Raw genomic sequence first — 24,429 nt, 5'->3', positions numbered from 1 at the left:
TTACAACAAAAACCTACATGTCATACAATATTCAAGGCACCACTGTGGACAACCAAGTAATGCGTTCGTTTTACTCACCTGGTTTCGCCGCATGGCATATCACAGACAACAGTTTAATTTAAGCTTAAGATATATACCTTTCACAAGAGCTTTGGGTGAACTTTATTTTTCATAACGTTTAATTTGAATTAGGGCACTATATATTTAAGACTCAGAAAAGAAAGAGTTTGGTTCGTGCACATTAATAGCCGTTAAATTTTGCGGCGCCCCGCAGCACTTAAATTCCACACCGGTATTGTAAACATATACGCACTAAAACGGAGGACCCCTGCCCACAGCACGAGCAGGAATAAGCATTGAATACCACATTTCCTTTTTATTCGTTCTTTTTATTTGCAGATTATCGATAATAGGTATCGGGAAGTCGTGCTCAGCCCCAGACAGTAAGTCTGTTTGTAAGTCACTGTTGCAGCCAAGACTTATCTCTAGTGAGGAGGCACACAAAACAGCTGAATGAGTTGCAGTGTCGTAAATGTGTTGCTACACAACAAGCCATTTAGCTTGTTTTAGTTAAGGATAATCCATCCTGTTTTTGCAAAATGAGCCGTTTAGGCTTTGCGAAATATGTGTGCGTGTGTTCACTTGTTTTCCTCCAGATCTTAAATTGGTGGTTGGTTTGAAAATGCTATTGTTTTTACTACGTGTCCGTTAGAATGACAACAGGCTGACTACAAAGATGAAGTCCAAGAAGAAGAAGAGACAGGATGACTTCCAGAAGGTGAAGTTGAAGGTTGGAAAGACAAAGCCCAAAGCTAACAATGCCACCAATACCAATTTTCGCACAAAGGGGATCTATCTGTCTGAACAGTTAAAAAAAGACACTAGTGGCCCCACCACGCACAGACAGCTTGGTATTAATGTAAGTTGTTTACGCAGTTTTACATATTGGCTAACTTGCCACCACTTCTGCAATACAAATCTTTTTTTTCCCCTTCTTACAGGATCTCCTGTCACAGCTCCATCATTACAATGATAATGTTAAACATAGTGCCTTATTAGGGTTGAGAGAGTTGCTGTCCCTTAATCCCTCTCTGTTGGAGCAACATCTCTCCCGTTTGCTTTCTGAAGTGGCAGCCGTCTTCACGGACAAGGGTGACAGCGTTCGTGCAGCAGCTACCCGTCTTTTGAAGTAAGTGAAGCCCAACCCTGACTACTTTTGCTTTTTCCAATTAACTTTCCTAACTGATGTGGGCCTGAAGACCTCTGTTTCATAACACTCATTTTAAACATTAAAAACACACAAATCCCATTTTGTACATCATTTTGTCATCTTTTTCACATCTCTCCTGAATTCCCATCTTCTGCCTGATTTTTCTTCCTGGTGGCTTTTCAGTATCCAGGGGTTATCTCAAGCGTTTTTGACAATGTAATTTATTTTCAGGTTCATTGCTCAGTCGGTGCCTGCAGAAAGAGTGGCGCCATTTTTCCCTCTTCTCAGTGCCCATTTGTCTTGCGCAATGACCCACATCGACACAGGCATCCAGGAGGATGCCATGAAGATTCTCGATGTGTTGTTGGAGCACTACCCTGCTCTTCTGGCGGCTCGGCCAGAAGTGCTCCTTACTAACTTCCTGGAGTTAATCTCGCACAGACAGCATAGTGGAGGAAACAAAAAAATCCAGGACCCCAAGGGACGTACCTGGGCCCTGTCTGTCAATCCCAGTAGGGCTGTGACGAGCCAACAGTGGCGGCTATCTGTGCTACTGCGGTATGGCACCAGCATATATTGCATACAGACTCCTTTGAAATTAGTTTAATTTTAGCGTCTTACCTTTTTGTTTTGTGTCTTAAGGCTTGGACGTTTTCTGCAGGCAGTAGTAGAGGAAAGACCAGTTGAGGAAAGTGATATTTTTGTCCCAGCTGAAGGAGTGTTTGGCTCCAGGGGTGAGGGTAAGACTACACCTCTAGATCTTACCTGGGAAGAACTCACCTTCAGAAAGATTGAAGTTAGGGTGTATGAACATTCTGGAGTGAAACCAACTCCACGTTCCTCCTTCAGACTCAGGTAATGACATCAGTCTAAAAATACTGGACTAAGAGACGTTGAGTTATTTGTATTTGTCAGCTTTTAATACTTTAAATTCCTGTGTAGGCCTGTGGCAGAAACGGGACCGGCCCTGGAACAGTGTCTAGACTCGGCAGAAGCTGTTCAGAGCTTCGCGGGAACTCTTGTGCCTCTGCTGCTGGAAGTCTGGGTAGAAGCCAGCACGAGTGACTGTTCACGGAACAATAACGAAGGCACACACTTGCTCACGCCAGACGCTATGTCAGTCATGTTCCAGGTGTTGTCTATTCTCCAGCTGCTTAGAAAACTCGCACCCACACAGGGTCACCGTGATGCCTTGGTGAGATTTGGGGAAAAAACTGCGCAAAAATCACAAGGTCGACTCCCATAGTTTAAAAGAAAAATAATTAAATTGATTACACTTTCTCTCTAGGATGCATGGTTTCATAAAGAGTACCTGGGAGATTTTAAGCAGCACTTCATGAAGAACTTTCCTTATAGTACTCTGGACACACCTAAGTTAAAAAGGAAGACTGATCTCAAAAGGTAACATGTTTCAAAATGTTGATTAAAAACATATTTTATAGTTAGGTGGGAAAAATGGAAAGTAATATCTTGCTGTGAATTAAATGGAATGACCAGTTGGTATTATCGGTGCATGTTTTTAATCTTAAGTGTTGCTGCTGTACTCCTATTGGCCTGTTTTACAGGAGTAAGCTGATGGCCGTTAGCCCAGGATTGACGGTGGAACCTCTGGCTCTGAACATCACACTCTGTCAAGTCATGGTGTCACTCAGCCAGAGGCAAGGACTCCGAGAGACGGATGGAGACTGGTTAACTCCTCTAAAGATATTTGTTCGGGACACTCTGGGCAGCGGAGTGAAACTTAATTACAGGCATCTCCATATGCTGCTGGGAACTGTGTGGAAGATGGTGCTTTCACAGAGGAGCAAATGTGAGTCTGATGTGATTGCAAATGCATTCCTGGGTCGACTCATTTAGAATGGACGTCTGTATCTGTTCGTTTAGCGGTGACCGAGGACCTGTTGGCAGCCGTTTATGTCTACTACAGGCAGAAGCACCTGACGCTACAGGCACGATCTCTGCTGCTGTCCTTTTACAGCAAGATTTACCTTCAGGAGCAGGGACATCCACACATAGCAAGGTGAAATGATCAGTCTGTTGCCTCTCAGACTGCAGATTTACAATCAGTATATACAATAATTCACAGCAGAGCCTGTCCTGGCTTCAAGGGACGTTTTCCTTCATTAGTTCAAGTTAAATTGACCGTTACAGTCTCTTACAAATTAAAATTGTGTTGATGATTTAAGATGAAGCGTGCCCATATATTGATACCATATTGTTGGTATTGAACTACATTAAAAATGTATTTGATTTGTTCCTTCATTCTTATGTTTCAACAGTTTCTGTCTTTATATGCAAAAGCACATTGACTGTTCCTGTTCCTCCCTCTCTGAAGGAGTAAAGTGCTGTGTCGCTGGTTGGCTTCCCTTCCCGTGCAGCTGTCCCAGCTGGGCCACCGTAACCCAGCGCTCTCTGCACAGATTATCACGTCTATCCAGGCTGCAGCCTCTAGAGGACACAAGGACCTGCTCGACAGCTTGCAGACGAACGCCTGCACAATCTATGGTACGAGCAACAGATATGTAATTGCTCACATTCGTCGTTAGTTTAATCACTTTGATTCACATTCGGTACCTTGCTTAAGGGTACCTCAGAAGTCGCCATGTTTTTTTTTAATTTTTTCCCCACACCGGGGCTCGAACCCTCCACTTGTCAGCCCAGTTCCCAACAGACTGAGCTACCGCTGCCCAGCTGTAGAAACAATAGAAATAATTGGACACAACAGGGCCACTCGTTCTCCTCCCCATATCTTCCATCGCTCCACCTCACTTAGCACCCAAGATTTGCACCTAGGCTGGAAAACCACTGGACAGATTGAGAACCATCAGAGACGTAGCCGATTTTTGCTTGAATGCTACTTTGTGAGGTATTTTATGTAACTTTCTTATAAACGTCTCCAGTTGTTTATTCATGTAACCGTTTTGGATGTACTATCGCTATGACACACCAGTAGAAATAATCTGACATTAGATGTGGAGCTCTTGAAACCCTTGATCAAATAAGTCAGTGTCTGCATTCATGTGGTTTATAAATACAATTACAAGATCTATTGAAAGTAAATTTGTAATGCAAATGTATAGTTCAGAAAGATGAAGCAAAGAAGAAAATAACGGGATGTTGCACTGCGCGTCCTATAGGGGGCGACAAAAGTCCATGTTAAAAATGTCCCCGCAGACAAATGTAATGCAGGCTGGAATGAAGGTCGGATAGTTAAGCTGGTGTGGGGCAGCAGCAGCAGTCCATCACAAAACTTCTTTTGTTTGGCGACTTCTGACATCAGCGTGTGCGTCACACAGTAAACCACACACACATTTCATGCTCAGAATGTCTTTTTTTTTTTTTGTAACAACACCCAAACTGGCCTGACTGGCCTGTCATCACTTTAATTTTCTCAACACATTTCCTTGCTGTTTAGAAAAGTACACTCCTATTTCAGTATGCTTGTACTTCATTTCTGCGTGTAGATGCACAGGATGGCGTATTGGTGCTGTTGCCAGCAGAGTCACAACAACGACTGGTGCAGCTGCTCTACTTCCTACCCAAGATGTCTCAGTCTCTTCTGGTCCACTTAAGCTGCTGCTGCACCGCCGGGCGAATCTCTGCAGGTCTCGCTACCTCTTTGATTCGTATCGTACACCTTAGGTAAGCTGAAAAAACCATGAAAACCTGCAGAAGTGAGATGAACCTCCAGCGATCACAGATGTAGTGTGTATTTCATTTAAGGGTACTCGTTTGCGACCACAAGAGGGCAGTATTGTGCTTTTACACTCGATTCCGAACTGACATGCCAGGATTGATTTAAAAAAATAATGTAAATGATTAAATCATTCTTTTATTTTTCCGTTTCACACACTCGTTGCTTGTTTCCCTCTTAAGTGCGTGTGGACATGCAATCTTTCCTTATGTCAGTGGGCCAGTGTTACACAAATTTTGAGTGAAGTTTAAATGCACTGGGGCATGTGTCTCATGGTTTAATACAAAGAGTCCTTTGGGTAGCAGGAATGCAACATCGTCAGAGACAGAGTCTGCATGTGTCTTACGGGCCTCATAAAACGCGCTTGCTATTCACTCACACTTTGATAAATCTATCCTGCCCTCTGGGAAAATGAAGAATCACTTACAACTGCGAGTCTGTTCACGACTGTCGTCAATATCCTGCTGTTACAAAATACATCCGGGGGTCCTAAGATACCAAAAATTACAGATGTGAGTGATGAAATGATTTGGAAATTAGCCCAAATTGATTTCAGTGTTTTATAATGGTCAGAATGATGATGATAATTTGTATAACTGGTCCTCCAGGTCATCTCTGAGCGGCTGGTCAGTAGGGAGCCAGGGAGCAGCTGTGCAGGATGTGGACTACATTAGCTTCCTGTTCTCCACCATGACAGGGTTTTCATCAGACAAGCTCACCTCCCTGCAGGAGGCCGGCGATGACTATGTCCTGTCTCCCTCCTCTCTCACACCCCTCAGCCTCTACTGCACCTACTTGGATCAGTTCACACACCACTGGGATGTTGTTGAGGTGTGTTCACTGCTTTCACACACTATTTTAAACTCCACAGACTTTCTTATAGCTGTTGCCTCCATTTAGAAATGTCAATTTTTTTTTTTAAATGAGCCGGAGACGAAGAGGTTAAAGACGGACATTGTTTAGAAAATTAGAAACAGTTGATATTCTGGACATGGCAGTGGTCTTTTTAGCCTCTCCCCAGTATCTTACTGTTGCTCTGGTAGCGCTCAGAGGGCAAAAGCTTTATCGTTGCACTCTGGCCGAGAGGGGGGACCTTTATCGCGTTGTACAGGTTGGAGATGTGTAGTTATCGGGCATAACGGATATGCACAAATGCTAATGAGAGCCCATGGCATGATGGGAGTGTGACATTTCTGCACAGAAATTAGTTATTGTAACTATGCTCTAGGGCAAATGTGAGCGAGGGTCTAAGGAGGGGGGGTTATAATCACTAATTCAGCTCCTCAATTAAGCCCTCAGATCCTGCACCTCTCTCATCTCTCTGTCCGAGTCAATCACAGGCGAGTGAACGGGAGAGATGGGACTGGCGGTGGCGGGGGGACGGGTGGACCGTGTCAGCTGTGGTTGGACTAATGAGACAGGATTGTTTTTAATGATGGGTAGAATGCCAACAGGTGCACCATTTTTTTAACACACACACACACACTCACTCCTGCACCGCAGCGTTCACACACACCTCGTTTGATAAAAGTTAATGAGAAATGGATTTTGATTTGATGTTAATGGGGAAAAGTTCAGTCTCATTTCTCAATTTTAAAAACTGTGGCACTATTTGTCTTCATTGCGGCTCTCCGTTGGGGAGTCTCTGATGTGACAGCAGAGTGAAATTAAAGCCTCATTTCATGGTTTTTCAGTGTAACACTTAAGTCAGTAGATTGAAATTATCACAAGCTATATATACTTTTAACATTATGTGACATCGGGAAAGGAGTGTATTAGTGTGCACGCCTAATCCAGTACGACTACATGGTTATGCAAACATTGTGTGTCCTGGGTGTGTACTTGGAAAATGGATCTTACCCGTCTGTGTCTAACGGCGGCTCTATAGCTCAGTGGTTAGAGCACTGGTCTTGTAAACCAGGGGTCATGAGTTCGATCCTCATTAGGGCCTCTTTTCTTGATATACAAGTGTTCTTTTTGTAGTTAATCACGCCATCTTTTCATCCATAGGAAGTCTGCCACAGTCTGGAGTCTCTGGGTTCCAAGTCTCACTGCTTTGACATTGTGCAAAATGGCATCTGCAAATATCTGGTGAGAGCTTTGAGTTTTCATCACTTCTTTTTTTTTTTTTTTTTCTTGAATTCTTTCACATTTGCTGTTGTCACCAAGATTTCACTGACTTGGCAACATGTTCCTGAATGTTCCACCCATTTGTTACATGTGTGTCAAAGACCAAGTTAAAGGTGGTGCCTGACAACATGGCGGCCGGGCTGCTCAAAGCTGTCTCCAGATTAGCGGACCCATCGATCATGCCTACTGAGCCCATATTACGCTTCCTGTCCCATTGCTGCTTCTCCTTACTGGCTCTGCTCATCACCCTGCAGCAGGAGATCCCCGAGGAAACCAACCACAAAAGGTGCGTGACGACAGCCCCGTCCCGTCACCTATCTTTGGTTTTTGGGGTCATCCCTTGCTCAAGCGCCTGGGATTAAAATGAGTTTGTCTCCCACTTCCAGAGATGCAATATGGGGAGTGTGCGTGTCGGCGTTGAGCGCCGTTCCTCGCCTGCTCCGAACGCTTCTGCAGCTGATGCAGGTTAAAGATCTAAAGGAGGCAGAGCTGCCTCAGCTGGGGCAGATTCTGTCAATGTTGCTGCAGCACACGCCGCTTCACAGCCACCTGATGGCCAGCTCCACCCTGCTGCAAGACATCATACAGCACCTGACGGTAACAACATGCCACACGCTTGCGCAGCTTTTACAGGTATGACACGTGTTAACGGCTCGTGTACGTGTGTTTCAGAGATACTACAGGGGTGCGAGCAGGCAACAGTGGTTAACAGACTTGCTGTATTATTACAGCGTCACTGTAGCTCACAGCTCCTCCAGTCGCCAGGGAAACTTGGGCCTCCGGGACATGTTCTGATTACCCTGATGTGCTCATCTGGTCACCCTCAACCTTTCGGTCGATTCAACAACCGAGCGATTCCCCTCTGATGTGATTAAGTGTATTAAATACTTTCCACTGAAGCGGCGTGGCGATCTTCTCCCCACTGAAGTTACAGTTGTGATTACGATGCTTCATTGATGCTCCATTCTTCACCTATTACCTGTTTGTCACGGGGGTTCATTTTTGTGTTTCTATCACCCGGGAAACTGATGACTTTTGAATTAAAAATACTGAAAGATTAAAAAAAAAAAAAAAAAGATAATCCAACATTAGTGTGAACTTTAGTTTATTCTTTGCATAATACAATACACAAGATACATTTTTAAAATGACACAGGTCAATGTGCCAGATATATTAAGTACCGACAACTGTATAGAGTAATGTTGCAGAGATTCAGAGTCTGTGTGTGTGTGTGTGTGTGTGTGTGTGTGTGTCTGCAGGTGGGCTGTCTGTATGACCAGCTGTTGATAGACTGCCTCAATCTCCACAACAGGAGGAAAGGTTATCTCAGTGTGTGCAAGAGCTACGGAGAAGTTGTGTGTGTGTGTGTGTGTGTGTGTGTGTGGGGGGGGGGGGGGGTTGTTTTTTTCCCCCTACAAAGGATGAAAGGTTATCTTTCACACACACTGTTCCTGCAGACTTAACCCCACCCTGTGAGGTCACTGCTGTGATGTCACATGTGGTAATATTTGTAAGACTGACACAGTGAACTAACAATATGTGCAGTTATTCAAAAGACGCAAAAGAATCTGCCAACTGAGAAAACATCGGAGTACGTAGTGTGTGTGTGGGTGTGTGTGAGGGGGGGTGGGTTCAATGTTTTCCCCGTCCAGCAGTCCCCTGTCCAGCACTGTGTGGTCTCAGGTGGTAAGAGTACAGCTTGGCTTTATTGACAGCATCAGTCAGGGGCACACAGTTGAGACCACTCACTGTAAAAAATAAATATATGTGTATAAAATACACACAGTTCAGGCAGGTGTGGAAAAGGTGTAAACTAAGAATATTTTCAACTATATAGCGAATGATTTAAAAAAAAAAAAATCAATTTACCAAATGCAAAGTGAGTGAACAAAATATAAATCACATCAATATTGGATGTTACTCTTTGCCTTCAAACCAGCTTTGATTCATTTAGTAACGCTTGGGGGGGTTAGGAATGTTGAGGATTGCAATATGTCCAGCAGTGCCACCAACTGAACTGGTGGACACCAGTGGGACCCAGGTACACCCTTCTACTGTCTGGAGACGTCCGGCCATAAGCGGTCTTCGTGGAAGACCTGCAGCCAAAAAGCCATGCCTCCGACATGGAAACGAGGCCACGCGACTCAACCATGCACAAAAACATCTAAGTGAGGCGCAGAAAAGTGGCAGCAGGTACTCTGGACATCCGAGTCAAAACTCTGAAATATTGGGCTGAAGCCGAAGGGCTGGAGAGCGGAGCAGTAACGAGTGTCTGCAGGCAACAGTGATGCATACGAATGGATGGAACGACCTTCCAGCCGAGTTCTTTAAAAAAAAAAACAACTGCGTGCAACTGTACCCAGAAGAAGCATTTTTCCATACTTGTCTGAAACGTTCGCGCATTGGGCCTACTGTGTATGTAATGCATATACGTGCATGACAGTGCAGCGCTTACATTGGCTCTGCGTGCGCAGCGGCGTGTCCTGGAGCACCTGGGGCGGAAGTGAACGTCCTTTTTTGGCCAAAGATGTACCTGAATGAAAAATTATTCAGGATTAAAGTATGATTATAAAGTCTAACTTAACTTGCGGGCCTCGCGGCTCTATAGCTCAGTGGTTAGAGCACTGGTCTTGTAAACCAGGGGTCGTGAGTTCGATCCTCACTAGGGCCTTCCTTTTTTTTTTTTCTCCGCTGATGGGTTAAAATAGCTGCCCTTTCTTTAAGTTTCAACTTTGAATCAAAAATAATTTGTGACAATGGAAAAACTGCGTTAGAAGCATTGTGTCTGTAATGTATTCAATACAGTTTGCGTGTTGCTATAGATTTAAATAATTTCAATTCTGATCATATTAAATTATGACAAAAGGTGTGAGACAGGGTCCAGAGTTATGTCAAATGTCTCACAGCTTTCCAGAAAAAAAAAGACGGCAACGGATGAGTCGCACAGATGTGTGTGTGGCACCATATCAGTGTGTGTGTTTAGCTGATTGCTTTACGTAGTCGTCTGACATTCCCCGTGACAGCTCTGAACTTTTCACGGTGCCAGGACTGTCAGGGAGCGGGAAGGAGAGGACGGGGGTGGTAGGGAAGGTGGGAAGGGGAAGTGGGGAACCACGTCACAAGCTGAGGATGGAGTGAGGAGTTTGTCTGTGAGCAGAGACGGCGTACGTGCTTGTATGTTTTGGCACAGCGAGGTTTCTGCCCATTCACCCATCATCACCTGGTGATGTGTGATGAAGGTCAGGCCTGTCTGAGGAGTGAAACAATACCAGAGGTTTCCACACATCCAGTCTGGATGATACAGTCCTAACGCGTCACCCAGCAATCTCCCGGCTCCAGACTCACTTACACAATGTTCTACACGAGTATATCAATGGAAATACACACTGTTATATGTTACATATATGCAGTGATTTAACTGATTTAGAAGTTATAAAATATCATTAATGAGACTATCTAATGATCTCAGAAGACCAAAGGAGCATCTTTCAAAGCCTCTTCTGTAGCGTAGAGCCACACGGAAGCTGCAGCAGTATTACACCACCCATACTCTTTACCCTTTATTAAAGGCTATACTATTTAATAGACTACCGCTTTTTTGTGTGATATCCAGCATATAAAAATGATTTTCATTACACGAAAGGTCTCACCATAGATATTTTGTAGTGCCGAGCTCTTACGCACTGACGGTTTGGGTAGCTGTGGTCGGATTTCCATCTTCTTCCTTTTCGGCAGCTGCTTTGGCTCCCTTAACTCTGCCTCTTCGCAAGAGTTGACTTTTCCCGGCCTGAGTGCGCAGAACCTGCGGACACACATCAGTGCCAGCAGTTACAGATGCATGCCACTCAATTTTAAATAGAAGAAAATGTCAGCCGCTTTTCAAAGGGGTTTGCTGGCTGCTCCTCAAACTAATAGAGAGTGGGGGTAAACAGTAAACAGTTAATAAGCGGCACATTCGGAAAATAATTGTGAGGCTGCGTGGAAACAGAAGGCCGCCTGCAGGGGACTGGCAGCTTCTAAGAGAGACGCGGCGGCTGTGAAAGTAAAAGAAAACCAAACACAAGCTGCTGGTAGCCATTAAAGCGGCAGAGTCTCAACTTTTGGCCTCTTGTTAAACCAGGAGGAAAGGTATAAAATACACCCCCCCGTCCCCTGCCTGCGTCTCACCATCTCCTCAGCGCGAGTGTTGATGGCAACCAGACCAAATTTTTCAGGGGCCTTTGAGGAGAGATGAAGGTCGGCGTGTGAGAGCGAGCACACATGGGCACCACATGGCATTGCTCCTCTCCCCCAGTCAGAGAAACCCTGACTCCTGGGAGCCCCTGCAGGTGCAAATGCAGGCATGCATAGCTCACCTTCGCCAGGCGCGCTGAATGATGCGCGCTGCCTCGTTTCTCATCACGGATTCCTTTTTACAGTGCACGTTCGTGAAGACGCGCTGGGCCTTTCCGACACCTCTGTGGTCCGAAGACGAGACGCTTCTGTCTACGTCATCTTTAGCAGGTACAGCTTTTGAAGTATGGTCCTTTTGGTTTTGGTGCTTCTGTGATGAGAGGGGGGCGTTAGTCCTGCCTGCAGCGACAGCAATGTCCCTTTTTTTCACAGGGATCCGTTCTCTGGGAATACTGTCATTCTGATAAGCCGTGTAGCTGCCGGGGGAAAGGGTGCGGGAAGGTGGGGAAAGCTGGTCCCTGACTCTGGGCATGGAGGGCGGTCTGGGCTTGAGGCCGTGAGGCTGGCTGCAGCCAGAGAGGGCGAGACGTTCCTTTAACCTGGTGGATTTGGAGGCCCCGGGGGATGGGTCGCTGGTCACACAGCGCTGACAGCTTGAAGTATCGGCATCATCACGTGCTTCCGCTGCTTTGGTTCTTCTGGAGGATCTGCTTTTATCTGAGAAATACAAATGAAACATTAAAGAAACTGCCGTCACAAACAGGAACCCTAAACAATGTAAGGTCCATCGTCACATCTAGAACAAGTTTCTACCTTTTGGTCTCTCTGCTTTGTTTGTAGTGTGTTCTGCTTTGGATGATTTCTTAGTCTCCACCATGGAATCCTTCATCGTTAAGTTCTCTATGACATCAACTAAGGAGTCAGTTTTCTGCTCTGTTCTCTTTAGAGTGAAACTCTGTCTGTCTACAGTGATGTGGTGCACTGCTTCTCTCCTCCGCTGCTCTTCTTCTCGTTTCCTGAAAACATAAAATAAGAAGATAGTGTTCAATAAAGAACGCACTAAGACCCTGACCATATCATAAAGAATACATTTAGTTGAGAGCTACCTGAAGTGGAAGTGGAGAAATATTTAGGGGAAAGTAAAATCCAGAGAAAAGGTGAGACAATGAGACAATGAATTTGGCAATAGGGTCATGGAAGACAGAACGTTTGAAGGCGTTATTGCTTGTGTAGTCCAGGTATCTCCAGCTTGCTACCTCGGATTTATTTATATTCCTGGAGAACCAGAGGAATGTCTGCTGGGTTGGTATGGCCTGGCTAGCATGAAGGAGGGGCAGACGTGACCTTGATCAGCAACTGTAGGTAGTCCAGGGAACCATACGTTTTCTCTGATGTGTGGCAGAAGATGTTAAGCTCCCTGGACGTGTTAGGCTTGTCTACATATAGAGGTTTATAGGCCCATGGGACTTTGGACTGACTGACATCAGGGAGCTCATTCACCCAAGCTGTCCACTGCTCTCAGAAACTGGGGATCCATTTGGCCATCCCATCCAATGTCTTGCTTCTAGATACTCTGGGTGAGGACAATAGCCCTGGCTGTAAAGGGAATGATAAAGGCCAGTAGATAATACTGGCTCGCTAAGGCTTTACAGATGTTCCTCAAGGTATTCTGCTTAAAGTCAGGCATCGCTGGCTCCAGGTGAGGGACAGGAAGCAACCAGCCCAGCTGAGTGCAAATAGCAATGGGTCTGCCTGGTGGTCTGGCATGGTTGGACTGGGGTAATTAGCTGGGGCATGTCAGACTCGACTGGGAGTAAAGGAGCTCAGGTGCTTCTTGGTGGTATTGGTGATAATACCCCCAGGAAGACTGATGGACCATTGAGTTGACTGCGCTTTGGTGCCCAGTCTGCAGGGGTACAGCCTCTGGATGGCAGACAGGGCTGAGCTGTCCTTTCTGAGCCATCATCAAGTATGGCATAATCCTCCACCTTCTGGTTGCTCTTATGGAGGAGAACCTTGACCGTCTATAGCATTTGCTATGGGTGTATGAATTCCAGCTGGATAAGCTGCTGTGGTGGCTGCTAGAGTGGGAAAACTAGCAGTTGCAGCAGGGAGCTGGAATCCAATACCAACAGGTAAGAAGTTAAGTTTTGTTCTCTCTGTGGACGACTCCGGTGATGCTGCACTGTCCACGATCATCTTACGTTGCACTCAATCTGGCTCAAAGGACCAATGGTTCAGGGTAAGCCTCCGTCGAAGAATTTCTGGTTGAGGTGGCAGATTATGGACTATAATTCTCTTTAGACATATTGCGCCAGTGGTGATTTCAACTGCAGTTCTCTTTGAACCAGTAGGTGGTGCTGTTGGGCCTTAACGTGTAGGGCTTTCTCACATGGAATGATGAGCAAATAGTAAAAGCAGAATAAACCAGAGGAGAGACAGGATGAAGACATATCTGTGTGCAGGGATGACAGAGAGAAAGATAGATATGGAGAGAGTGTGACTGTTCTAATATGGGTAAGAAGAGGAAGACAGATGGATAAGCAAGAGGTGAGTGAGAAAGAGACATGAGAGAGAGGTGATCATTTAAAAAAGACATAAAAACTAAATACTCAGGTTTTGAGGTTTCATATTCTACAGGCACACTAAAACGTGCTCATGTCTCACTTGGCCGCATCCTTGCGCAGCTGCTCATGTCTCATGAGGAGCTGCTTTCTCTCCCTGAAAGCTTTGCGGACCGTGTAGCCCTTATACACGGCCTGTATGGAGGCGGCGGCGATGTCCTGGATGGCCGCTATGGACAAAGCGCCGTGCTCCAGCATGAACTGAGTCACTTCGCTGTGGCCCCCCAGGAGAGCGTAGTCCAGAGGCGTGTACCTGCGCGACAGGAATTCCATTTATCCCTCTGTTTGCCCACTTTTACTTTCAGCTCCGCTTTCCCCTTGCGGCTGGCTCCTCACCTCTCTTCTGTGTGCTCCATGTGATTGGGGAAGGCATTGTAGCCCAGCAGCAGTTTGACAGCATCCAGGTAGCCATTGTTACATGACCAGTGGAGAGCGGTTCGCCCCTGCGTACAAACCAGACGAGATTACCTGCTCAAAACCTCTCCGGTGACCGCCGTGTGGGCGCATTTGTGTAGGCTTTTACCTCCTTGTCCTGTATGTTTGGATCAGCATTGTTCTCCATCAGAACAGCCATGCAGGTGATGTAGCCGCCATAAGCAGCACACTGTAGAGGAGTCCGCCCCGCCTGGTCCTGCACAGCGACCAGAGCTTTAAAACCTTTTAACAGCTTGGGATCTATTCTTATTTTACCAGATTTAATGTCTAATACAGCGGAGTGGGAGGTTTACACAGTATAGAACACAGTATTCCATCATTCCAGTAATTAACATATAAAAAAGAGTATTAGTGAGTTAACAAAACTAATATAGCCTGATGATACGGCGTAATTATTAATGCTATTGTGTAAGAGACACACAGCACAGTAGTAACAGATGTGAGTTTATGAATCCACACCTGCACATTGGGACTTATCCCGTTCTCCATTAGAATCTGGCAGACCTCAGCATTGCCCCCCAGTGCTGCCCAGTGCAGAGCGGTGTGGCCGTCAACATCCACCAAATCCACCTGTGCCCCACCTGTAATTCATTTCATTTCCCGTTCAGCGTGGGTGTTTATCCATGTGACCCAGACGGCAGGCGAGGCTGCATTCACCTTTAATGAGGGTGAGTATGACGTCTCTTTGCCCCATCTCACAGGCACGGAACAGCGGCGTGTGCTTCATCACATCCAGGTAGTCGACCATGGCTCCCCTCTCAAGCAGCAGCTTCACTGTGCTCACGTGGCCCGACAAGGATGCTGCGTGAAGCGCTGCGGGGAACACGCGTCAACACTCAAGGAACAAACCGGAATCATGTGGAAAATGGTGGAAACATTTTGGTCCAAGGCGTCCAAATCCCAGGACCAGCATTCAGGTTCAAACAGCTGTGCTCCTCACCGGTGCCTCCGTACTTGTCGGCCATGTTGATGTCAATTTGAGGGGTGAGGCCCAACATGGTGCGGATGACCTCATCACTACCTTTTCCCGCAGCCCACATGAAGGCCGTCCTCCCTTCCAAATCAGGCTCATCCTTCACGGACGGGTGGGACAGGAACACCCCAACTGTCTCCTTCAACAAGGAAAGCCAGTTCTTCTTTAGATCACAAGGCTCATAAAAATGGTCCAATGGGTGAGGTAAAAGGTTTAAGGTCCCAGTTTTACCCAACTCAAGCTGGAGGGACTCACCGCATTGTTGCTCTGAGCGCCGTAGTGCAGAGGTGTTGCACCCTGGCTGTCTGAGGGAATAGTGCCTGACGTGTTTCTCTCCAGGAGCAGGTGAACAATCTGAGCGTGGCCTGAAAAACGCATTCATTTAGCGAGACGTCACGCTAGAAAGGATAACAGAAGGGTTGGAGGTGTCCTAAAGTGGTGCCGTAAGCCCCGATATGCTGGTTGGGCCTGTTTTATTTGAATTCTAACTGTGCTGAGTCAGCGTTTCTCTCACCCAGCAGTGCTGCCCAGTGCAGCGGCGTTCTGAAGAGGTTATCGTACGCCGTCACGTTACAGCCTTGGTAAGACGTCAGCACCTTCACCACCGCCTCGTTACCGTCGGCAACAGCGAAGTGCAGAGGCGTTCGTCCCTCATAATCCTGCCAGTTCAACAACGACTCGGTGGGAGCTGCCTCCTGCACACGCACACACACACACACACACAAGTGGGTGTTTCTATTAAATTCTATTGCCATTGGGGGAATTTCTTTCCTCACTATGAGTGTGTGTGTGTGTGCGTACCAGGATACAGCGGACAGTCTGTGTCGCGCTGGCCTCCTGACTGTGTGCGGCCCAGTGCAGAGGGATCTTCCCCTCGCTGTCAGGAATGCCGATATTGGAGTCGTGTTTAATCAGAAGGCGTACGTGCTCCGGCCGGTTATAAAATGCCGACCAGTGCAGAGCAGTTTGCTGCCAAGGGAGAAGATGCAGAGGGATGGAGAAGGTCGTAAAATATCATAATTACACTGGTTAAATCCACCGAGCTGAAGCGTGCGTCGACATTTTAAAACGACTACGACAAAACAGGAGTAAAATTTCTACGCGGGTGAGGAAAAAGGAAAATAGAGAACCGATGTGTGAAAATGAAATATCCCACTCAACCTTACATATGACTGCGTTACTTCTGTGACTCAGTTAATGCATTTAGCCACAGTTGTACAGGCTGCAGATGTGCTTAGCAGATGATTTATGACTTCTTTATTTCTGTCCTGACATGTCAAACCACAAAGAGAATGTACTTTTCACATGACCGACACAACGTCGCCACAAAACGTAGGCTGAAAATCCCGCCTTGAAAGCCATCGAGTGCAGCGACGATGCATGTTGCATGATTGAAGCAGTATTTCCTCTTATCTGCTACGCCTGGGCTCCGGCAGATAGAACAGACTGCGTTTGTGGTTTAGTGGGGAAGATACAGAACGTGAGAGCGCCCAAAGCCTCAAACCTTGTTCTTGTCTTGCGTGTCAACCTCTCCAGGACCGATGTGTTTAAGGAGGAGGGCGAGGGCTTTAGGGGAGGGATGGCGGGTGGCAAGATGGAGCGGGGTCATCTCCTCTAAGTCCTTCTGCAGCCAGTTCGCTCGCCTGGATAGCAGCAGTTTCAAGAAACGGATGTTGCCCTGCAACGTTCAACAGCAGTGATACGATCTGCACTTCCCTTAATTATTAATAATGAATCACACACACACACACACACACACACACAGACATAGTGGCAAGCTTTGAGTCTGATTTAAGCTGCGGGACATCTATCTTTGCTGCCGTCTCTTCACTGTGATGAGGATGAGCTGTTGACCAGTCAACACGCCTTCTCTGTCACCCCTCCATCACTGCCGTCATCAGCATCATCATCAGGCATTTCACAGCCTCCCACAGCACAAGCAAATCTGAGCTGCAGCCCTATTTCAACGGCGGCCATGCCCAAATACATGTGTGTTCTGTATATTTGCCCTCCTGCGACTACAAAGACACATCCTGACAGATCTATCTTATGTGTGAGCATGCATCTAGACTCTGCCTGTGTGTGTGTGTGCATGTGTGTGTAAGTGTCCTCCCTATTCTCAGTCCAATTAGATCAGTAATCCCTGGCCTCTCTCCCTGTCTCGGCCATTTATTGATCAGATGTCAAAGAGACAGGGCCTCCCATCACCTGCACTACGAGCATCCCTAACCCTCTCTCGCACATCACGTGCACGTACACAAATACACACATCCACAAAGAAATATCTTACTTTCTGAATTTATTTTTTATTTATAGCTAAACTGGGAAGTCTTTTTTAAATTTTTGGCAAAATGTTCTCCCCATACAAATAATTAGAGCTATAACACAGGGAAGTCATAAATATAACCACCAGGGGGCACTCGATTCCCACTGGAGCTTATAAACAGTCAAACTTTCCATCTCAGCCTAAATGAAGCACTTAAAAAAAAATATATATATATGTATATATATATATATGAATTTCAACTAAATTAATTTCAACTAAATTAATCCATCATTTTACACTGTCCATATCAATTTCATATCACAAATTTTAATGACATGAGTCACGGACAAAAACCTTCTGTGCTGCGAGGTGAAGAGCGGCGCGCTGACTGTGGTCGGTCTTGTTGACGGAGGCTCCAGCCTTTAGCAGAATCTCGGCACAGTCCAGGCGATCAGCCAGCACGCAGTACATCAAAGGGGTCCGGCCAAACTGGTCCTCATGGTCCCGCAGCGATGGCTCTGCTGTCACACACACACACACACACACACACACACACACACACACACACACACACACACACACACACACACACACACACACACAGAGGAGAAACAATAAACAAAACTGAGCAAAAGCATAAAATTATTTGTGGCTTGATATTTGAATTCTAAAAAATAGATAAAACAGACAGCACTAACTCTATATGGATTTCTACTCATCATTTAAGGCAGATGACACGTTTTCCAGTCGTCTATATCTACGCAGGAGCGAAACAATCGCCTGTAAATGTGGTATTTCGCGCTCTTCCACGCGATGGGGAACGCCCTCGAGGAGACTGATCCCAGCTCCAGTCGTACCCGCTCGGCTGCAGCTTGAATGCAGAACTATTGTCAGCTAAACCTTTTTATAAAAGGTCGGGGGGTGGAAAGAGTATTTCAATCTGGCCGCGTGCTGCCAGTTATCCAGGCCTCCAACGATGTGTGAGGTGACCTGTGTGTGGAGGATGAACTGTGCGTGTTGATACCTGTGATGAGCTTCAGGAGGGTGCTTCTGTCTCCATTCACTGCTGCAGCATGAACCTGCGAGCCCAGGGATGAGGGGCCTGGGCTGGACATCGCTGAGGCCTGAAAATTAGGCACCAATAATCTTACTCTTACCTGTGACTACTTAAATACGGTCTTAATATGATAACCAAGCCCTCATAGATTTGTTCCCTTTCATAAATTATCCAAAAGTATGAAACAAAACTCTTTGAGGAGCCATCCACAAAGCAAAATAAAGACACGGCTTTTATTTGAAGCTTTCTGACAGCGCAGAGTGAGTGTGTGAGTTTGTGACTGTGGGTTTGTGCGCGGGTGTGTAAGTCTGCTCCTGCTGAGGGAGTTAAATCTCTTCCTGGCCCCACTTAACCAGAGCCCAGTGAAAGCTGGGTAATCTGCAGACAGGAAGCAGCTGGGGAGAGAGGGGGACCCTGTATGAGAGTGTAAGAGGGGGGTCTCTCTTCATGTCTTATTCATGTCTCATTAATACTGCAGTGTACACCTAGCTGTGTGTTTATGTCGGTGTGTGTGTGAGTGTGTGTGCAGGGGGGTTGGAGATGTGGGACAAGCCCTGCGGGGCTCAACACAGAAATCAATTATTGCCCCTAAACACATAAATGCTGGAGGCACAAACTCACAATCTGAGATTTCTCTGAGACATTTTCATTAACTGTCACAAAGAGATCTCTCTTTCTCCCCTACAAACAAGTATGTGTGTGTGTGTGTGTGTGTGTGTGTGTGTGTGTGTGTGTGTGTGTGTGTGTGAAGACATTTATACAATGCAAGGAGAAATGCCAGTAAAGTTTCAGAAGGGCAGATTTTTCATACTTTCATTTTTCCAGTGAAGACATCTTGGATCTAAAGTCGTCTCCTCTCGCTCCCACCACCTCATAAAGTGCGCTCCTGCAAACACTGCGTGCAGTTTGGCAATTACCCATTATGCTCTCTGCTTTCCCACGCTAAGCCAAGTAGTTAATCCGGGTTAGTTAATACACTCGCTATAAAGCAGGTAAAAGTGTGCGTGTGAAGGCGGATAAGAGGGGAAAACCTGTGCGTGTGAGCGTGCCGGTGTCTGTGATCGGCACATGTGCCTCGTTATGGGAAGTTATTTTATGCGAGTTTTTACAGGGGCTTCGCCAAACCTTCGTCACAAAAACATCCCTAATTTACAAAGATTACTGTCAGACACATAGATACACGTGCTGGTAGCAGCAGGTCGTTCCAAACTTTCCTTTTACCTTTGTTGACTTGCTTTGTTGCTTTATTTTTCCAAATTTCTGGAGTCAATACGACCCCCTAGCTACTTTAATAAAAACTGAATTGATTCATGAATAATCTTAGATGGCGTGGGGTGGGGTGGTGGGGGGGGGGGAGCAGGAAACCACAATTTGGCCAAACACTGACACGAGGGGACACGAGTCGATACGCGAATCTTTGTGAAGAACTTTCAGATCATCGGGAGCGGGCAATTAGCGCTTGGGGATTGAAGGGTTTGGTAAACACCGGCGGTGCATCCACGTTGGGCTTAAAAAGGATTTTGAGGAGGCGCGACTGTAAGCGAACAAAGAAGGGTGTAAAAACAACACCGGGTCCCGTTGAGAGGTTGGAGTGGTCTCATTTAGCTATTCATACGAGTTCCTCAGGGAGCGCTCCACCGGCTAATACGAAGACAATGGCTCAGAGTACAGGTATTGATCAGAGACGGAGGGCCAAACCAAGTGTAAAAGCATTGATTCATGCTGATATTATTTGGTTTTTATTCATATTTTGTTTCCTGCAACCGCAGTTTAACAAAGAATGGCTAAAACACTTCTAAAAAAAACCTTTTAACAACACGACAGGAGTGCTGCACCCGCATCTGCGTGCGCGCGAGTGTTTATCCACAACTTATTCTAGCTGTTTGTCACTATGAAAGTGTCTGCTTTTCATAGCCGCCATAGCTGGAGCATGCTGGGTAAACAGGAGGGGAGCCAGAGCCAAGCCTGTGGTCTTTGTTTCAATTGTAATAACACACACTTTCGCACAATGAAGAGTATTCTTTACCTATCACAGGTGGTTTTGTCATGTACGTTTCCCTCTCTTCCTGTGTGTGAGTGTGTGTGTGTGTGTGTGTGTGTGTGAGTACCAGGATATCTAAGTTCTAAACAGCAGATGAAGGCTGCGGGGAGCAGTTCTTGGGTTTTGACTGACAGGTAAGGAGATAAGAAGGGTGATAATATCAGCCTACAGGGACGCCCAATCCGCAAAAAGCTCAATTTCTGGGGGACTTCCTGATTCCCTGAAGACCAATGAGTCTTCTACCTCAGCTGGGGGCTGAGTCCTTGGGCACAGCAGGGCCAATCAGCATGGGGGGAGAAGGTTGACTGACGTTTAGATGGGCTAATTTACATCATTACCGCAATACATCCAGACAAATGAGCCCCGGGGGTGTGAGCCAATCACCTGGGAGAGTAATGCAATTTGGTGGGACCACAGCTGTCAATCTTATAGCCACGGGGGTCAGCTAGTGACGCCTTTGGCTGAACCAACCGCTGCCTGCTGCCTGTCGTTCAACCACACATCGGCGTCTATATATGCACATACTATATTCACAGTATCTACACATTTAGCTGGGGCACACACAGATGGACTAGCTTGAACCGGAACGCGCACGAGTGTGTATGTGAACGCGAAACAGGAGTGGCTGATTCTCCACCGGTCTCCTGAGGGGGGAGAGTAGGGGGGAGGCAGTAAGTGGCGTGTGGCTGCTCGAGGGGCGCCGAGATTTACCTTTGTCCTCTGAGGACTTGTGTGTGTGTGTGTGTGTGTGTGTGAGAGTGTGTGAGTGTGTGTGCTCGTTGCGTGCATCTGACTGTAGGTGTTTGCATGTTTTTACATTTGCCCATGTGTTTTCGCCCACTGGGGCACGCCGTTGTTTACGCTCCGGCTCCTTGTGAGGACTGTGCCAACAAATGGTGGAAGAGGGCCAAAGCGTCGGGGAGGTGGAGGTGCAGAGGAAGGCGGCGTCGGACGGACGTGTGAGCAGACGCTGCTGTTAATGAGGTCCGCAGAAGTCTCAATGGAAGCAGCGGCAGAGGCCGGCGTGAGGCCGTGCGCTGCTGCACAGCCACCGTGCACGGTTTATTTTCCGTTTTAATTTTAGGGGGAAGTCATTCGAGTTTACAGGTGGCGTCAGGTCAAAGGTCGTGATTAGGACATTTAGCTGTTGGCAGAGGTCCCTCTCCGTGGGTGCTATTTTGCTCTGCCTTATTTCTATTGTTGCCCAGAATGGATAAACAGGCCAGAATACCTGAATTAACAGGAAGTAAATTTATTTGTAATCTCTAATTTATAACATCTGCAGGGTAAAAACCAATCATCTTTGGCCGAATATACTAGTGGGATTTGTGTATAAAGACATCGCAGTGGCCCGACAGCCACCACGGGGTCCATAAACTACCAGAACGAGGGCTCAAAACAAACATTTGATTGTTGCAATTTGTTTTCTGACTCCTGGATGCCCCAAATATTTTACAACACACCTTTATGGGGTTTGATGAATGGAAGGAAATGCGTATAAAAGCTTAACCAGAGACACTTAAAAACTCCTGGGCTTTGTCTCAAATCACTTGAGCGTACAGTACACCGCCCTGGCAGGAAGACGACGGCGAAAACAGTCGGAAAAATTAGCGCAGAACTAGCAGAATTCTGCAGAGAGCCGAAATCCTGCCTGTATCCTTGTGCATGCGAATCAAACACGGAGGGTAAAGAGAGCTGTGTGTTTTGTGTCATCCCATTATATCGCTAATGAGCCGCCCTTAGGAGGGAGGTGGGAGGAGAGACAGCCGGGCGGACAGAAAAAGACATCTGGAAAATAAAGCCACAGAAGAACAGCGGAGAGGAAGAAGAGGGCAGAGGGAGATCAGCTCGGGGACGTTTGCCTCTGCTCCGCTCCTCATCCTTTTCCCAACACCTCTGAGTCTAATTGGACTAAAACTGTGATCTAATTAAATGTCCAATTAAAGTGCAGAGAGCAATGTGCCCATCGGCGAATTAGAGTACAGGGACATAATCAGCTGGAAAAACAAACACAGAAATCAATGCTGGCGATGCGAAATGGAAGGAGAGGGAGGAAACAGAAGGGAGGGAGAGGATGGATGGAAGGATGAGGGGGGGCTGGGTGTGTCCTGCTTCTGGATACATGCTGCTTTTAACGCGTTGACTGGTTAACAGTTAAATAATGGCACCGATCACACAAGCAAAACCACGTCAAAATCAATTTGGACGTTTCAGCGAGGACTGAGCCAAACTGGAGACGTCCGATTTGATTAGCTTAGATTTCAGCGGGCATCTACATTTCAAAGAGATGCGAACTCTAATTTGATTTTAAGAATGAGTCACAGCATTGATCACCTCGCAGTGAAACTATCTATCTCACTCCCGATAGTTAAAAACATGAAGCTTTAAGAGGAATCCTAAGTAACCTCCCAGTTCCAAATCCGGCTCTTTCACTGAACTTGCTGAGTTCAAAATGAGTGAATTTGTTTATGTATTTGTTTGCTAAAAAAAAAAACACCAAGAAAAATAGTTCACCCGTCAGGTAAATCAGTCACAGGTAAATGAGATCATGTAACTTTTTTTTTTATTAAAAAAAAATCCTTTCATTGGTATGTGAGAATAGATGATCTAAACTTTATTTTGCATCACAAGTTCACAGTAAGCATTTAAAGATGATCTGGGCTCCTCCACCTCTCACCCACTGATACTCAGGTGTGACGAGGGAGAGATCTTCCTCTGACTCCATCTGTGAGTTCCTAACACACTGTGAACCCCCTACGGGCAGCTTTATCCCATCAAATATTAATGCTGGGATTCAATTCAACATTTCTCCCTAATCTTCTTAACAATTACGTTGTCATAGCCCATACAGGATTGTAACAAGTGGTCTCAATGGTCCTGGCTCTCGGGACAGAAAATAAAAACCTCGATAGCTACAGAAATTAAATTCCTTAGGGGAATTAAACACTTTGGTTTAATTTAGATGGTTGTTAGATTGATTCTTACCATTGCTGCATGAAGGGGACACTTTAACAGATGTGTCTCAGTTCAGTGCATCCTTCAGGGGTGTGGATGTTCAGCCCCCCCTTACAGTGATCCTGGCTCTTGCAGAGACAGAAAAAGAGGATCACCTCCATACTGAGACCATACCACCTGTTTACACAGATAACTAGAAGCATTCACATTTGCTGTAATGAATACAGGGAGCATATGGCTGTCTTAAGTGACATATGTCTTATGACATACGGCTTAAAGTACAATAATACTGTTGATACAAAATATTTGTGGATGTGACAACTGTTGACTTTGAGAGGTTGCTGCTCTCCTACATTTAAACCAAGAACAGGTAAACACAATTTTGCATGGCTTATGGCCAATAATTGCAATAGATTATGCATTGTTTTTTTCCCAACTAAAAGGGGTTTTGAATTGTATTCCTTTGTGTCAGTCATATAATGTGAGGTTTTAAAATGGTCGGAATTAGCTTTTAAAGAATAAGTCATGATGATGCAACTTTTCCTGTTTAGAAGAAACTGTGAACATTATTCATGCAGCAGCTGACGAAAGAAGAACAAAGAACAAAATGGTAGCACTCGAGAATCCTAGTACAACCTGCTCGTTGTTGTCTCGGTGGTATATTTACCGTTTAAAATATTTTCTTCCAAGTTGAAAATTCAGATAAGAAAACTTTCTTCCAAGTTGTCCCGTTCAATCTCAACAGTCTGGGTGACAAAACACTACAAGTCCCGTTACTAATGTACGAAGCAATATGACACCATGTTTAGAGTTTTTCCACAAATTCGAAGGTAAACGTTTAGAGTTTAAAAAACTACATTACCCAAAGTTC

General features: G+C 46.0%; 2 protein-coding genes and 2 non-coding genes across 8 annotated transcripts; 3 read left to right on the top strand and 1 right to left on the bottom strand.

The window, feature by feature from the left end:
- The first annotated feature begins 76 nt into the window (after nucleotides 1-76).
- On the top strand, nucleotides 77-8,110 carry tex10 (testis expressed 10). The gene is made up of 16 exons (XM_011605661.2): nucleotides 77-443; nucleotides 713-919; nucleotides 1,002-1,189; nucleotides 1,442-1,768; nucleotides 1,853-2,065; nucleotides 2,153-2,405; nucleotides 2,499-2,611; nucleotides 2,776-3,020; nucleotides 3,095-3,230; nucleotides 3,546-3,715; nucleotides 4,675-4,852; nucleotides 5,513-5,735; nucleotides 6,915-6,995; nucleotides 7,136-7,320; nucleotides 7,421-7,631; nucleotides 7,707-8,110. Exons 2-16 carry the CDS (start codon nucleotides 737-739, stop codon nucleotides 7,827-7,829), a joined length of 2,829 nt encoding a protein of 942 aa, XP_011603963.2. The 5' UTR covers nucleotides 77-443; nucleotides 713-736; the 3' UTR covers nucleotides 7,830-8,110.
- On the top strand, nucleotides 6,783-6,855 carry trnat-ugu (transfer RNA threonine (anticodon UGU)). The gene has a single exon. It is a non-coding gene; the product is annotated as a tRNA-Thr (tRNA).
- Nucleotides 8,111-8,122: 12 nt separating the features above from the next.
- On the bottom strand, nucleotides 8,123-24,378 carry invs (inversin). Of its 5 annotated transcripts, none has more exons than XM_011605665.2 (20): nucleotides 24,226-24,378; nucleotides 23,589-23,686; nucleotides 19,374-19,457; nucleotides 18,530-18,629; nucleotides 17,860-18,026; nucleotides 16,744-16,917; nucleotides 16,041-16,208; nucleotides 15,754-15,934; nucleotides 15,495-15,604; nucleotides 15,207-15,378; nucleotides 14,924-15,079; nucleotides 14,726-14,847; nucleotides 14,355-14,462; nucleotides 14,168-14,274; nucleotides 13,875-14,084; nucleotides 12,021-12,223; nucleotides 11,390-11,924; nucleotides 10,685-10,836; nucleotides 9,490-9,567; nucleotides 8,123-8,782 (listed from the first exon to the last, which is right to left on the bottom strand). In XM_011605665.2, exons 3-20 carry the CDS (start codon nucleotides 19,377-19,379, stop codon nucleotides 8,667-8,669), a joined length of 2,865 nt encoding a protein of 954 aa, XP_011603967.2. In that variant the 5' UTR covers nucleotides 19,380-19,457; nucleotides 23,589-23,686; nucleotides 24,226-24,378; the 3' UTR covers nucleotides 8,123-8,666. The 5 variants fall into 5 exon arrangements, with proteins under 5 accessions (XP_011603967.2, XP_011603969.2, XP_011603968.2 ...); XM_011605667.2 differs by having other exon boundaries at nucleotides 17,860-18,023; XM_011605666.2 differs by having other exon boundaries at nucleotides 23,589-23,735; nucleotides 24,226-24,366.
- On the top strand, nucleotides 9,633-9,705 carry trnat-ugu (transfer RNA threonine (anticodon UGU)). The gene has a single exon. It is a non-coding gene; the product is annotated as a tRNA-Thr (tRNA).
- Nucleotides 24,379-24,429: the final 51 nt, after the last annotated feature.

This window comes from Takifugu rubripes, chromosome 7 (genome assembly GCF_901000725.2).
Source record: "Takifugu rubripes chromosome 7, fTakRub1.2, whole genome shotgun sequence".
Taxonomy (NCBI): domain Eukaryota; kingdom Metazoa; phylum Chordata; class Actinopteri; order Tetraodontiformes; family Tetraodontidae; genus Takifugu; species Takifugu rubripes.
The sequence above is the reverse complement of the archived record's forward strand: the minus strand, read 5'-3'. Positions and strand labels throughout refer to the sequence as shown.

Bases quoted from the DNA above. Each gene is read 5' to 3' on its own strand.
- invs (XM_011605665.2), bottom strand. The intron at 16,918-17,859 runs GTTTTTGTCCGT...TGAACGTTGCAG, and splicing joins TTCACCTCGCAGCACAGAAG to GGCAACATCCGTTTCTTGAA. The intron at 15,605-15,753 runs GTGAGAGAAACG...TGCGTTTTTCAG, and splicing joins GCACTGGGCAGCACTGCTGG to GCCACGCTCAGATTGTTCAC.
- tex10 (XM_011605661.2), top strand. From the start codon at position 737: ATGAAGTCCAAGAAGAAGAAGAGACAGGATGACTTCCAGAAGGTGAAG. The intron at 2,406-2,498 runs GTGAGATTTGGG...CTTTCTCTCTAG, and splicing joins AGGGTCACCGTGATGCCTTG to GATGCATGGTTTCATAAAGA. The intron at 2,612-2,775 runs GTAACATGTTTC...CCTGTTTTACAG, and splicing joins AGGAAGACTGATCTCAAAAG to GAGTAAGCTGATGGCCGTTA.